Below are 15,390 nucleotides of genomic sequence, written 5' to 3'. Positions count from 1 at the left end.
GAAAGAGAGAACAGACAACGAGAAAGGGAACGCGAGAGGGAGCGAGAGCGGGAACGGGAGCGGCGCCAGCGGGAGCGAGAACGAGAAAGGGAACGGGAGCGCGACAAGGAGCGCCAGCGGCGGAAAGAAGAGTGGGAACGTGAGAGAGAACGAGTGAAGAGAGATGAAAAAGACAGGCAGCACAGGGACCGGGACAGGGACCGAGACCGGGACAGGGAACGTGAAAAGGAGAAAGAAAAACCAAAGCCCCGGTCGCCACTGTTACCAAGGTAAGTGTTCGCTGCAATGCAGGCTTCCTGTTTCAGTTGATGTTGGTTTAGCTGTGGATCACGAACCAGGCTCATGCTGATGAGAGGGGAGACGATCCCTATTGTCCACAACTCTTGAGTAAAGCAGTAGTTTTGAAAGGCAACGCTTTCAATGAGCTTTGCTGGCCACTAAGTGGAGCTAAAACGTTGGTTAGAACCCAGTGTGCATAGAACCGGTACTGTGAGGAGCGGCTTAGGGAGCTGGGGGTGTTCAGCCTGGAAAAGAGGAGTCTCAGGGGGGACCTTGCTGCGCTCTGCAACTCCCTGAAAGCAGGTTGTGGAGAGGGGGAAGTTGGTCTCCCAAGTGACAGGACAGAAGGAAACAGACTCAAGTTGTGCCAGGGGAGGTTTAGATTGGATATTATGGAAAATTTCTTCACGGAAAGGGTTGTCAGCCACTGTAATGGTCTGCCCAGGGAGGTGGTGGAGTCACTATCCCTGGCGGGAGTTCTGAGGTGCTTAGGGACATGGTTTAGTGGTGGGCTTTGCAGTGCTGGATTAATGGTTGGTCTTGATGATCTTAAAGGTCTTTTCAAACCTAAAAGATTCTATGACCTGGCTGTGAAAGGAGGACAGCGTGTGTGCTGGAGGTATGGAGATGTTCAGATTGTCCCTCTTCCCTTGAGGCTGGAGTACGTCCTGGGAGGCTGGCTCAGTCCCCAGTGCCGAGAGGGTCGTGCAGATGGTCGTGACTCTCTTTGAGGCCTTGGCAAATGTCCTTTGACAAGAACCAGTGCTGGTTTGGGAGTGTTTGGATAGCGAAAGTATGTGGAAATGTATTAGTTAAAACTAAAAGGGGCTAGAAAAGGTAAAGGCATTGTATGCCTTGAAATGAGTTGACACTAGGTGTTACTGGGGAATTGCAGTCTGGAGTCAGGTTTCTTTGTCTCTGCCCATTTCTTCTGAAAATCCTAGTTCTGACCTGTGTGAAATTAAAAATTGAACCAGACAGATGAAAAGTCTAGGGATTTCAAAAGCAAATCCTAATTTGTTCCTCTGTCAGTCATTTAAGTACCGTGGCTTACCAGCGTACTGTGTTAGGCATATCGGTAAAGCACAGTATAGTATAGAACTTGGCTTACAGGAGTTTCTAATGTCACAGCATCTTTTTGGTTCAGAATCAGAGAAAAGTATTTTGCTGAAGAACATCTCTGGGAAAGCCGATAAGCAGTGTCAGTGTCTTGGAAGGAGTGGCAAATGGAGTCTTCTGACGGGATGTCGAGGAACATGTAGACACACAAGCGTGTGTATGTGCATGCTGGGGCAAAGGGGTGCAGGAAAGCTGTATGCCAAGATATGCTGGAGCTTTTTTTGTCTGATGTCTCTTGTTCTCAAGCACTACAGGAAGGTGTAAAACATCCTGAGTGTGAGGAGGTGTGTTTTAACAAAGAACAGGGATAAGAAGGCCTGGAAGGAGGTGCCATGTGGAATTGTGTGGTTTCAGGTGGGAGCAGGGTTTAGTCTTGAATCTGATATAAAAGTATAAAAATCCGTGTTTTTTTATATGCGTGACTAGAAGGAAAGCTGAGTTTTGATGATGACCCTCAGTTTCCAAGAGGAAGTCACGGTTTCAGAACAGTTTGAAAGTGTCTTGTGAGCGCTTTGGGTGCAGTAACAGTGTCAGAGCAGTTATAGGAATACATTTAATTATATGCTAACTTTAATTATAATCTTCACTTACAACCGTAATTTGTGCACCTTAATTACCACATTTGCTGTCGGTTTGTGCTCATGTTGGGTGAGTGATGGAAGAGATATTGCTGTCCAGAACCATGTGATGATGATGATGAAAGTGACATCAGCTGATTGGCCGCTCAGGTTTGTTAGTCATTAACAGTCACAGTGGCCAGGATTGCTGTGTGCTAGGCTGAGGCTGCTGCTTGCTCCTTCCCTTGACACTCATGCCAGGTCATGGGGCAGGGCTTTGGGGGAGAGCTTTCGCTATTAGTGCTGCCCAAGGTTTGCTCTGCAGGAGCTGTGCTCACCAATCTTTGATCTGTCTTGCCCCGTGTCACCATCTGTGAGCCAAGATGGGATTTACAGAGTTTGTGGTGCTACCTGCTTTGTGGATACAAGTTCCCTGCTTCGTTCCCGTGCCCCCTCTCTGACACAAACACTGTGCAGGGAGCTGTGGATGCCTCTTGGGTCCCCAAAAAGCTTTTTAAGATGAGTCTTGGTAACTAAAAAAAGAGTCCTTGGTACGCTTCTTCACTGGTTTTTGTTTTAAGTCTGCTGTTCTTTCTAGAAGCGGATCGTAGAGGAGTTAGCGCTGGAAGTGTCCTCGGCTTTGTCCTGCAATGCAAATGCTGGTGACTGTAGGGCCAGGCACAGAGCTGGGAGAGAGGGACAACAGCAAGCAGGGCTTGCTTTTGGCTTCGTTTGGGCGAGACTTTAAAAGTTGGTGGCGAGAAGCGTTTGTAAATTTTGCCTTGAACACGGAGGTGATACTGAGCAGAAAGCTTTAAGACCCCAAAAAATACTCAAATCTTAGGTCAGCAGCCACACACAGTATTGCCCCTTAGAAGAGAGTGGAATTACTGGGAATAATTACAAGTAAACCCCAAAGCCCTGTGTTGTCGAAGGCAGCTTTCCGAGCACTCTTAATGCGACTTTGGTCCCCACTGTTGAAAACAATGTGAGCATGAACACTTACTACAGCATTTACAGGTGTATGCAGAGAAAATAAAGCTGCAGAAACCCTTTTTGACAAAGCTTTTAAACCAAGTGAAAGCATAACTTAACCTTGTCCCCCTTGGAGAAGACGGCCCTCGCCCAGCGGTTTGTGTATCCCTACGCTGCATTCCCCAAAAGCCTCCGTCACGTTTACGGTGTGACTTGGCTCTGGGCAGTGCCGTTGTGTCCCACGTAGCCTTTTTGACAGGCTCCACACTTCCTCGTGGCAGTGCAACGGTTCGAGCCGTCTCACCTTTTCTCCAAATACCTTCGTGCCATGCTGCAGAGGGTCAGGATTGGCACCTTGGGATTAAGCAGCTCCCGAGTTTGTTTAATGTGTAAAACGCTGGTGATTGCTTCGCGCTTCCTGGGCAGCAGGATGCACGTTAGTGACGTAGTGCTCACCTGTGGGTCTATTTATAGATTCCGGGCTTTCCCTAATCACTAGATCCCAGCTTTTGGCAAGTCCGGCCTTTCCAGGCGTCATGTGGCGATGGGATGGCTCTCGCCAGGCTGCAGGCAGCTGCCCGTTAACATTCCTGCACCAAAGGCAGTGCCGCTTCCAGCCGGAGCCTACGCAGCCCTGCTCTTCCCTTACTAATGAGCTGGGGAGATTGGAAAACTGCTCCACGGGGGTTGTGCAAGCGGTGAGGAGCTTTGCCAAAGGGAGAGCTTGGGATGTCTGTAATTACAGGTAGATGCTGGTCTGTCCATCAGCATAAGAGCTCCCTCAGGTAGAGGCTGGAGAAAGAAACAAACAACATAGAGAATGCAGAGTTGAAAGGGATGGGGAAAAAAACCTCAAAGCTGATAGCCAGGAACATGGAAACAAACTCCCTTTCCATTATATTGAAAGCAGGAAGGTTTAATCTGATGTCCAAACAGCAGCAGAGCAGTTAAAGCTAATAACACCAAGAAGCCAGAGGACTTCCTGGCATCACTGCTTGCTGCAGATGAGGAGGATTAGAATTTAACGACAAACCAAGGCTCTAACGGATTCAGTGGCAAATGTTGCTTCTTGAACCTCTTAAAAGAAGAGGCTGCAGTGTTTGGGCTTCCAATGGGATTGTCACGTGTGGATTGGGCTTTTTTTGAAGGAGTGTGCAACTGCTGCTTTATGCTGTGGTGGTTTTCTTTTCCCAAGCTTAAAATGAGCACTCCAAGAAGTTTATAATCTGAGATTGCAATGCTGGTAAAATTGTTCCTCCCCCTCCTCCCTCCTCGGGCATCGAACACTTAAGCAAGCCGGGACGCTTTATGATCAGTTAGAGGGATAACTTGGCTCTCTGTCCTGGTGCTCCCCATCTCCAGAACGAGTTCTGATGCCTCAGGCTGTGCCTGATTTTGCTGAGTGCAAAATTTCTGCTTTATATCTCTATCTTGCTGGTGCAGCTCACTGTTGTGCAAAGCATTTCAGGGATAAAGTGGCATGAAATACATTGTCTGAAGAAACAACAGTGCGAGATGTTCTTAGCCAGGAGCTGGATGCAGCCACAGCGCTGCTGGCCTTTAGCTATGAGCAGAGGCCCTGCGCACAGAAATAGTAATTTCCTTTAATCCTTCTATTGTTGCATAGGTCTTTATCTTGCCATCGTTGGAGCAAACCTGGTTGTTTCAGAAGTGCATGAAGCAATGCAGTTAGCGTCCTGTGACCTGTTAGGGGTTGTATTTCCACAGCACTGAGGGACATTGAGGAACTGGACCCACTGGCAAGAGCAGCAGCCTCCGTATCGCTGCCCTCTTGGCTGGGGTAGCACTAGGGGGTTGTCCATCAAGCAGGGAGGAGGAAGCAGCAGCAATCCCATGCTGCAGGTCTGAGACGGGCATTGGTTTCTTTCCCACCTCCGAGAGGTGCCGGGAAATTCTGCCCAGAATGTTGTGCAGCATGGCAAAATCAACCTTTGGGTGAGGAACTTGTCACCTCCGTTTCTTGAGGAAGTTTGTCCTGAAGTTTGACCTAACGGCTGTTTCCATGTGGATGTGTTTGGTCTAAACCTGTGATTCGGACCCCAGAATCCGTGGGACAGTGGTGCCAAGCTAGGTGAGGAGAGGAGGCTGTTGTCCTCAGATGTCCCAGAGTCTGGACAGGAGGTGACAGCAGCTCCAAAGCTGCCGGGAAGGAGCAATGTCCCGGTGAACCGACCTGTGATTATCGCACGCACAACAGCAGGTTTTTTTTTGGAAGGAAACTTTCTTCAGCTAGAGATTATCGATGGAGGGCACTTATGCAGCCATTAAAAAATAAAAATAACACCTGCAAGTGGGGACGCTGTGAAATTTAAAGCAATGTCAGAAAGGGCAGCTGTTCTTCAGGAAATCATCAATCCCTCATAAAACCCTTCCAGCAAGGAGCGTTATGCTTCCTTCTAGCTTCTCTTGGGGTGGCAGTCGCCCTTGATTCTGAGGTCTGAGATGAAACGCTGCAGACCCTGGGACAGAAGGTTACGTGCTCTCTTGGCAGAGCTCACCCTTGCGTTATTTTTCCAAGCTCGTTCAAGTTGTCTTTGTAGTAGCTCGTTGTTAATCTCTGCAGTGAGCGTGTTAAGGAACAGGATAACCCGGAGTCTAAAATCAATGAATGCAGGTTACCCAGGGCCTGCAAGTTAGAAAGTGTTGGAATGAGGTTGATTAGATAAAGGAGTGGCAAAAGTAAGGGGAATGCAAATGGAGTGATTCACAACTGTGTGTGATCACGAACCGACTGAACCCGTTTTTTTGGAAGAATCTGTAATTCTAAGTGTTCCTGGGTCGTCGTCATCTTTCCCGACAGCTTCTGGCAGTCTCCCCGTGCATGCTGCTGGCTGGATCTGCTCCCCATTGTTTGAGTGTGGTTGGCAGGGGCTTGGTACAAAAGCAGCTGTTGCTCAGAGCTAGGTGTTTTGGTGGGCTTAGTAACAGCATCGCGTCCTGTTGTATAAAGATGGTGCAGTAGGCGGGTGGATTTTTTCTCCTCTTAGTTTTCCCTGTGCAAATGTCTGCTTTTTCTTATAAGAAATCCTTAATTTGTTCCTGTTTGTCCTGCCAAAGGGGGAACAGCAGGCAGGATAGACAGCAGCGTGCTCCTCCTGGTTTTGCGTCAGGCATCGGTAAGACCCTGGAGCACTTGGAATTAGCCTTCCATCCATGAGAAACTACTGAGTTGGGGAAGCAGCCTCCGTCAGGAGGCAGGGATTTGCTGTCCAAGTGTCCGCACCTTCCCTGAGCGGCTCCTTAGAGTGCAGTGAGTTCAGAGAAGCAAACGGCCCCAGCCATTGGGTTTCCTGGCTGGAGTGAGGTGTATCGGCTCCAGCTTGAGCCGAACCCCTGTTCCTCCCACCCACAGCGGGTCTGCCATACTGCCTGCAGCGCATATACCATGCAGTGTTGCCCAGAAGAGGATTTCCCTTTTCCCCACGTACACAACATGCCCCGTGCAGCTCTGCAGTTCTTCAGACTCAGTCAAGCGCCTTGGATGGTGACGCTGCGGTAATAAACATTGTAATGGCTTGTTTACATCCCCGATTTTTGTGGTGCAGCTTCCAGCCGGAGCAGTGGCACCTGGTTAGACGGCTTCGCTTTCATTTACGCTCCCAGTTCGTTTGGGGAGGTTAGCCATAATAAAAGCTATCCACAAACCAAATGGGCAAAGCTTGTCAGAGTTCTCCACAAGCTGTTGCTGTTGACTGGAGTTTTTGTTAGTCTCCATGGTTCTGGAGCTTCTGCCTTTGCTTCCACAGTAAAAGGAGACAGATGGGTTTCGTAACCGTAGGTCGAGATGAATGGCATCGAGTGACTCAGACGTGGATCTCAAGGAATGTGTTTTTCTTTGGCATCTCAGAGGTGGAATTACTGGAGAGATCCCACACGCTGGATTTTATTAAAACCTTGCCAAGGCCAGGGCAGAATCGCTGCGTGCAGGTACCTCTCATGTAGGGGAGGCTCTCAAGGCTTGAAATGCTCAGCCCTTAGGGTAGATCACATCTCGGGTATGTTTATCTACCTGCTGTGATGATTTCATACTGTAGGTTCAGATTATATCTCCACTATTTAATTTCAAAGCCTCTCCCCATCAGGCTTTGAAGAAACCTCTTTTTTTTTTTTTTTTTTTTTAAGCAACTGATAACTCCACTTTACATCGAAACATCTTGAGAAAAGCATATCCTTTGCTAATATTTTGCTGAGATCAATTAGCACCGGCTCCGAGGTTCAGTGTTTCCCAGCGTAGCTGCACGTAGGTGGCTTTTGGGAGCTGTTGTCCCCCCTCCGGCCACACAAGCGACTTGATTGTGCCAAGACGGGGAAAAAAAATCTGCCGTGTGCCAGAGAGTTAACTTTGGTTCCTTCACGCTTGGCACATGGCTCCAGTCATTCCTCGAGTTCGCTTCCTCTGGAAAATTCCACTGACACCAAAGGAAAACTCGCCCTGGCGCTGCTGACGCAACGCTCGCTTTCCTGCAAGAAACGAAAAGGCTTTTAAATTGTCGGTGGACTTCCGTCTTTCAGAAAACCGAGCTGTAACTGCCGGCCAAAACAGTAGCCCTGCAGCCAGGCTGACGTCACTGGTGACCGTGGGTGATAAGGGTTGCGTTAACCTCTGGGAGCCGTGGGGAGGGGGAAGGAAGGAAGCACTCTCCCTCGGCAACCTTATTTTCCCCTCTAAGATTAGAAATGCTTCGTCGTCATTTGCATAATACATGAGGAGGAAAACAAGCTCTGCTTTTCCCCCCTCCAAATTCTTGTCGAATTCAGTGACGCGCTTCCAACAGGGTTTATTTGGGAGCCGGAGCGCACGCGGTTGGGAGCTGGCTGACCTACGCTGCGGTTTGCGTCGCCAGCTGGATCTGCCTTTGTTCCTCCTCTCGTTGCCAAAGCCACGTTCAGCTTCAGTTCTCCGCTTGATTGCTGTAATTAAATTCCAGCCAAAAATGCATTAATGTGTTCGTTCTGGAAAATAAAGCATTTAGTTATTTTAAAGTTAAAATGGGCTTCGGAAATAGCGAAGCTCTGCAGACCTTGCTCGTGCCCTGGTGGCACGGGATGCTGCTCCTCGGGGCTCTGGGAGGAAATTAAGCTGCTTTTGATCAGTCTGTCTCTTTGATTCCCTCTAATTTTTTTTTTTTAATTAGGTAGTTACTCCTAAAAATTGGAATTTGGTGAAAGAGGAGACGGGGATTCCCACGTGTGCTTTGGCCAGCCATTCGCTGTGCCCACGCGCGTTAGGATTGCCTGCAGCATCCTGGGTAACTGTGCCGGGCTGAGGATGAACTCAGAACGTGCCATGAGTCTATCTCATGGCTTGCCGGCCTGAAGCAGCCAGGTTCTTCTCTCCTTCCTTCCCCTCTTTGCTGTGGGTCAGCTCACAGTTGTTCAGACCCTGCCTTGGGTTGGTTAACTTGCTGAGCCAGCAGCAAACTACTTTTATTTTTTATGGGGTGTTTTTCCTCTCTCTCCCCGTTGACTGAAGGAGTTGAGTTGGCACATGGAGAGTTCCAACAGGCACTAGATCCAGCACAAGGTGGGAGGAGAAAATTACGCAGTTGGAAGAGCGAAATCGAGGAGGAAGCCCTTCTCAGGGTTGAACCCAGGAGCGGCTATCCTGCCTGATCTGGGCTGGGAGCCACAGGCTGGCTGCCTCGGCTCAGTGGGCTTTCCTCTGCGAGCCTTACGGCTTTCATCCCAGGAATGGCACGGTATCAGTCTGTGGGAGCAGATCGGGTTGAAAGACTGACTGTTTCATGGGCTACTAGCCTCTCCAGTGAAACTCATACCGGCTGTAATCAACATGTTTGTTAAGGCGAATGGTGAGGAGCTTGGCAGTTGCTCCGGCTTAGTTTCAATTCTGACTCCTGAATTCCACTGGAGGAGACGAGCGGCATTAGATACCTGTCCCTCGTGAAGTTGAACGAGTTTATTTGGTGATGCCACACACTGGGCATGCAGGTAGCTCTTGAGGAAAGACTTTGAAAACGTCCTGACACGAGCATTGTCTTTCGTTCTCGACTCTAGTGTGCTAACGTATTTACTGCTGAGTCAAAAAGCCAAAGCATATGCAGAAATGAGGCTTTCTGTTGTGGTTTTCCTGGGGAAAAAAACCTTTCCTCCAGAAAATGACTTCATCGAGAGAGAATTGCATCAAACCAGGTAATAGGTGCAAGTGATGAGATTTGCTTTCATAGTCAGCTTTGCTCCAAGCTCATGCCCAAGTCGGGGAGTTCAGCGTAAGTTGTTCCCACGTGGGGTTGGAGCTGAGGTCCAGCTCCCAGGATGTGCTGCTCTTAGACATGGATGTGGGCACGTTGCTGTGACAGAGAGACAGAGAATAAATTCTGTAGGAGCCTTTTCTTTCTGGAAACTACTGTAGGAGAGGGTTGAGCCTGGAGAAGGGGCAAGGTCATTCATTAATTGCTGACTTTCGTGTTTGTCACCTTGGACACTGCAGTGAAAAGCTGCTCAGCAGGCTTTATCCAGGTCATGAGGTGGAACTGTCTCTGTCCACCTGTGCCAGCAGAATATTCCCCCTGCATCTCCAAAGCATGCGGAGTGTGGTCCCTTGGGAAGGGACATCAGAGTGGGACGCAGTCTGGTGTTAGGAGCATCCTCACGTGGTGTTCTCTTCCTCCTTTCTGCTGCTCTTCACCTGCTGCTTGGTGCAAGGTGTGTAGGCTGTTCCCGACCTTTTTCTTCCTGCTTTGCACTTAGTTGTTTCGAAGATATTCCAGAGGTCAGGATGGCTTCAAAAGGAGGTTGTACTACTGGAGCAAGAGCTTGACCCCTGCTATGACTGTTTTGAGTGTTATCAGAGTGTAAATAACAGATCCAGTCTATCTCAACCCCGTATTCAGAGTCGGTCTTCCTCCACGAGTGGATACTCGGATATAGTTGTGGCTGTAATGTGGAAAACCAGACCAGCTCGCTGCATATAACATGTGCTGTGTTAAATAGCTATAGTTACGCATAATAAACAGTTAAATGTTAGAGCAGTGCTGGAAGGGGTGATGATGCTAAGTGAAGGTGCTGGTGAATAATGCTGAGCCATAACCCTGCTTGGGACTCTTACGAGGCGGTCAGCAATTTTCTGCGCTAATACGTAAGCATCCCCTTCTGAGGCTGGAATGAGATTTGTGGGAGAGGCGAGTGTGTAAGAAGAGTTTCTCATCCTGTAAAATTCCGTATATATTGAGGTAGATGTGGGACAAATTGTAAAATTGCTGTAGTTACGTCAGCAGGGGTACGGAAAGAGTAGGATGCTGTACTGGACTTCAGAGTCAGCATATCCACGTTCTGGAGTTGGGAAAAAAGCGAAAGGCCGTAGGAGTTTTCACTGTGTTGAGGCTGTTTTAATACTGCCAAGCAAGGAGGAGAGACTTCTTAGTGAAGCCTTCAAAGGGCAGAACAGACTACTAATGAAGAGCATTAATTATCCTGCTGGCTGTTGAAAAAGTGTTGTGGCAGGAAGTGTAGGCCATAGAATTATTAGAAGACTTGGAGGTTGCTTTTTTTATCGCAAAAGGTAGAGGAAGTTGTGTGGGGAGTGGTTGCTTCAGTCGTGTGACTAATGGGGTGGTACTGGCTGAACCCAGAGATGGACGGTGCTTTTCCTCCCCCAGATTCTCAGAGCGAGAGCGTTCATTACTTTGAGAAAAGGAATAAAGGCATCACTCTACTGGTAATTTGATGAGTATGATGGACTTCAGAAACCTTTAAGCAAACACAAACTTTGCCTAAAACCCGAGGAGAAGGCTGTGAGCAGGTATTCGAACAGTCGTGTGCAGATTAGGCTAAGGGTCAGGAAAAATCCCAGGTTAAATTACTCATAGATAAGAGAGGTGATAAAGTCTAGGCCTGAAGGTACTCAGCCTGGAGTACCTAAGGAACTATGTGGTGCAGCTGCTGAAATGTTAGTGCTGAATTATTTTCAGAGGGTTGTGAGGAGAAGAGAAGCCTAAAGAACCAAAGAGAAAGGGGAAACGCAACTAGAGCCCTTAAAGGGGAAGGGAGGAGATGGAGGGTATCTAGCCTGACTCGTCACATCTTCTCAGCTATCAACAACAGGAGAGCACGTGTTTGATGCTGTTTATGAGCACCTAGAGAATAATGTGGTGATAGAACAGCCATTATAAAGTGCTTTATGCTCAGCTGATGAGGTAACAGCCCCCTTTGTAAGGGTAAGAACAGATCAATGTGCCTTGGCTGCGGTGAGGCTTGTGACACAGTCCCATGTGATGTTCTGATAAGGGAACTGTAGGACAGGAGTTCAGGCTGCATCTCTTGGTGCCTGCTGGTTGTTTCCAGCAGTTTGCTGTATCGAGACAGCGTTTCAGGCACGCGCTCGAGGTCTGTCCTTAGTCCCAGACTATGTAGTTTAGGCTCTGTTTAGTGTTCAGTTGTGTTGGGGGTTGCCTACCAGGTTGAGGTTCCTCCAGCTCTAGCTACTTGGCACAGGCAGATCCAGGTTTCCCGTTGCCTCTTACATGTGTGTGTGTCTGCTCCTTGGAGGCCAAAAGCCAAAGCTGAAATGAGCTGGCAGGTCACTGCTTGGTCAGTGCGACAGAGTAGTTCACAGACCTGCAGCTACTGCCGTTTGGATGGGCTTGCAGTCACTGATTTACAGAATAACTGTTCTAAGGCTTTGTCACCCAAAAATTATGCTGAATATCCTGCAGTGGTGGTTAAGAGCTGGTACTGGTACAAAGGATAAATTTCTGAGAGCTTTTCCTGGCCCTATGTTTCTTTTAGCTTTACTACATCTTAAAAAAAAGTCCCAGCTACCCAACTCCTCTGTTTTCCAGCCGTCAGCCTGAGCCACCAAAGAAGGAGAAGGAGGCAACCACAATTACCACCACTCAGTCGAAGAGGGCGGACGAATGGAAGGACCCCTGGCGTCGATCCAAGTCCCCCAAAAAGAAACTCGGTGTTTCTGTCTCTCCCAGCCGTGCACGTAGGCGCCGAAAAACCTCTGCTTCTTCAGCATCTGCTTCTGGCTCTTCAAGGTGAGTGAAGGCGAAGAGCGTGTCCCGTCCGAGCCTTGTTAGTGTGTCGGGGGACGTGCTGTGACTCTGGCAGTGGAAGGTGTTGAGGTATTTAGGAAAGCAGGTTCAAGACTTGCTGCTCAGCTCCAGACACTGGCATATAGGTAGTGAGGTGGAAGCTGAAGGGGGCCCGTAACTATGGTTGCTGTGATGTGAGCTAAGACAGGTCCTTGGAAAAGTCATTCTTCAGGGAAATTAGACTTGGGAGCAGTTCAGATGGTTAGCAGCTCACCTAGGTGAAAACTGACCTTAATAGGAGCAGAAGGATCTGGAAGCTTTAAGAATTGGAGTCTTTTCACTCCAGGAGTGCTGGAAGGATGAACTGAGCCCACTCCATGGAGAACATGGTGGTGCTACTGGGGAAAAACTGGGGTTGTGGAGGCTTGACAGGAGCCCTAAAGGGCTGCGGTGGAGCTCGGAAACCAACGGGTGCGACTTAAAACACGCTTCTCGGAAAGCAGTGCCCTGAATCTAGGAGAGTTGAGGCATAAGCTGGATCCGTTTTCTTTAAATGCTTGAACTTGAAGCTCCTGAAAAGATGGGGAAGAAGTATCCCAAGAGGAATGAGGAACATGCTGAATTGAAGATAGGGATCTAAAACCCAGAGCCCTCCTCAAGTAGATGGCTTTTCTTGCTGGGATCACTGCACCTGAGACTTTTCTGGTTTCTCACCTCTGTGACCCAACCTATCAGGGGATTGTGTGAAAAGGCATCAAATTATGTGGAAGGAGCCCTCAAAAAGGGATGGAAAGTCAGGAGCTAAAGGAGGGGAGGCCTATTCAAGGGTGCACAGGGGGTAGCAACAACGGGATCCTCTAAAAGGGGGGACTGAGGAGAGGCTGGCAGACCACCGAGGAGAAGGAAGGTAATTGTTGGAGCAGTGGTTGAGAACTTGGGAAGAGCATATTGGAAACAAGACCTTGGTCTCAGAGGTGCTGAGTTTTAATGCTTTTCTTTCAGGTCCTCTTCTCGTTCATCCACCTATTCCGGTTCCGGTTCCTCTCGATCTCGCTCCAGATCATCATCTTACAGCTCTTACTCTAGTCGCTCGTCAAGGCACAGCTCGTTCTCAGGCAGCAGGTCCAGGTAAGGGCTCCTTGGATTTGACACTAATGGTGCACTGTTTTCCAAACACTTGCTGACAGCTACCTTACTGCTGCTGAAGAGCAAACAGCCAACTCTTCAAATAAAACACTCAAACCGCTTTCGTGAGGGAGGGAAGTACAACAGGCTGCAAGGCAGGCTGCAGGTTTGGTTGTTGGCTGAAGCAAAGGTGTCAGTGCCCCCCTCCTCTCCCCTGTACCCCCACCCACGAGTACGGTGCTGTTGTGGCGCAGCTGTTTCGCATGCCTGTGGTGGCTGAGCGGTTGTTGAAGCCTAGCTGAGATTAATGTTGCCATCGTTTGCGTTTTACGATTGGAAGAAGTTACTGGCATCTCTTTTTCTGTTGCACTGGAATCTCTATTTAAAGAGGCAAATCACATTTCTTTATTAAAGCAGTCCGTGGAGTTGTGTCTTGTGATAGTCCTGATACTTCAAAGCAGCAATTCGGTGTCCCATGCTGATTAAACAGAGGCATGTTTATTACTCTGCCACTTCCTTGCCCCTGCAGACAATTTCCCAAGTCTGGAATATGCATAGTAGGAGAACTGGCTCCCTAGATAGGCACCTCTTCGGAGCTGAAATCTCGCAGATACCCAGAGCGGATCACGCAGTTGATGGGAGCGCACACTGTCGCTTTTGGAGAGGCGGTTTCTCCTAGGAAAGGCTCAGGAGGGAGTTGATCTCCATGCAAGCACACCTGTGTTTCTGGGGAGCAGGCTGGCCTTCCTCCATCTGCAATTCCAGGCTCGGTTCCTTGCAGGATAATGCCAAGTATAGGTGACACTTCGATTAGCATGCCTCTCTCTGAAGGTAGGGCGGTGAGGAGCACCCAAGTGCTTACCAGTCCTTCAGAAAGCCGGTCACCGAGGTGTCTGGCCCTGAAGTACAAGGCTGCAGGAAGGGTACTTCACCTTGGCAATGGGGTACATCACTCGAACGTCTGGTGTGCTTGCCTCTTCGGTCAGTCCTGGTCGTAGGAAGCAGCTTCTGCCCTTTGATCTGTTGACTCTGATAAACTGCTTGGTTTTTCTCATTGTGTTCCAGAAGCTACAGATATCTGGTTAGATGTATTTTTTGTGTCTGTCTTTCCTAGGATTGGGGGGTTTTTGCTGCTGTTTAAAGGGATGTGGATGGCACTAGGAGTTACATAAAGCAGGTTGAAGTAAATCATGCTGAACTTGCAAGGCAAAATCCTCCGTACTTTCCTGTAGACATACTTTTCCTAGGGAGAGAATAAAGAGGGTGGAGAAAGCCTCAGGTGCTGGTGTGGAATACCTGAGAGTGCCTCTCTTGCAGCCGACACTACTTTTCCCTTTTGTTTTCTATGTCTAACACTCTTCTGGTCACAGAAGTTGGTTTTGTTAAGCAGAGTCCGAATATGAAACTAGTATGTGCTCAGACCCACAGGGACTAGTTCCTGGGATGTGGCCACTAGCGGAAGGAGAGAGTGGTGGCTAGATGCACTGAAAGCCAGCAAAGCCTTCTGTGGTCCCTGAGTGATGTGTCCTTCCTTTCTAGATCCCGGTCCTTCTCATCTTCACCCTCTCCTTCTCCAACACCATCTCCACACAAGCCGCTAGCGAAGGCTAAAGGGGAGTTATTACCGCCTGCTGGGAAAGGGTAAGGCTCCATCTTTGGATAACAGAATGCGGAGGAGGCTCCAAACAGTAGCCTAATCCCTGAGTCAGACCCTTCTGACCTTGCTGACAGTTTAAGGAAGAAATGGAAGATGCAAAATATGACCTGCATACAAGAGTGCTTAGCTTTGCGTATTTAATTAAATGATGACACTTGTACAGTTTAACTAGGATTTAATAAGTAAAAGTATCCTTAAGTATTATATGTATCCATGAATGTTTAAACACATGCACGTTGACTATTTGAACCTTCTGTGTGTGCAGATATGTTTATTCAGGGGCTGTAAGACGGTTGAATTCATTCCTCCACTGTGGCTCTACTTAATATGCAGCCTTAGAAGAAAGAAACAGTTCAGCCTCATCTGCTTTTAACACTGGAGGCAGATTCAAACAGTACCGTAGCGATGAAACTGGTTTTGGCAGATTATGCCAGTGCTCCTGCTCTTCTAAATGCTTGGAGTGGCTATTTCACAAACTCCTCTAATACGTAGTAAATTAGGGATACGTTGGAGGATGACACAACCCCATAGTGATGTCACCTCCTTTAAGGTGACCTGCAAATAAATTACACCACGGGAATCCCCCTGAATTCTCCAGGATGTGGGACAATCCCCTTTGCCACACTTGTACCTTATTGACCTGCATTTTTCCTCTTCCCCC

The 15,390-nt window shown here is 48.5% G+C and overlaps 1 protein-coding gene across 1 annotated transcript in view; it reads left to right on the top strand.

Moving 5' to 3' along the window:
* Positions 1 to 15,390, top strand: part of ZC3H18 (zinc finger CCCH-type containing 18) — a gene marked incomplete at both ends in the record, with an annotated part of 31,608 nt that overhangs the window by 5,960 nt on the left and 10,258 nt on the right. The window contains 4 exons of the mRNA XM_010159582.1: positions 1 to 269; positions 11,750 to 11,950; positions 12,950 to 13,075; positions 14,612 to 14,713. The exon at positions 1 to 269 is cut by the window's left edge and continues 16 nt beyond it. Of these exons, the coding sequence (XP_010157884.1) occupies positions 1 to 269; positions 11,750 to 11,950; positions 12,950 to 13,075; positions 14,612 to 14,713 (698 nt within the window). The remainder of the gene's footprint in view (positions 270 to 11,749; positions 11,951 to 12,949; positions 13,076 to 14,611; positions 14,714 to 15,390) is intronic.

The sequence above is a fragment of the Eurypyga helias genome, unplaced genomic scaffold (genome assembly GCF_000690775.1).
Source record: "Eurypyga helias isolate BGI_N326 unplaced genomic scaffold, ASM69077v1 scaffold3839, whole genome shotgun sequence".
Lineage (NCBI taxonomy): Eukaryota > Metazoa > Chordata > Aves > Eurypygiformes > Eurypygidae > Eurypyga > Eurypyga helias.
The sequence above is the reverse complement of the archived record's forward strand: the minus strand, read 5'-3'. Positions and strand labels throughout refer to the sequence as shown.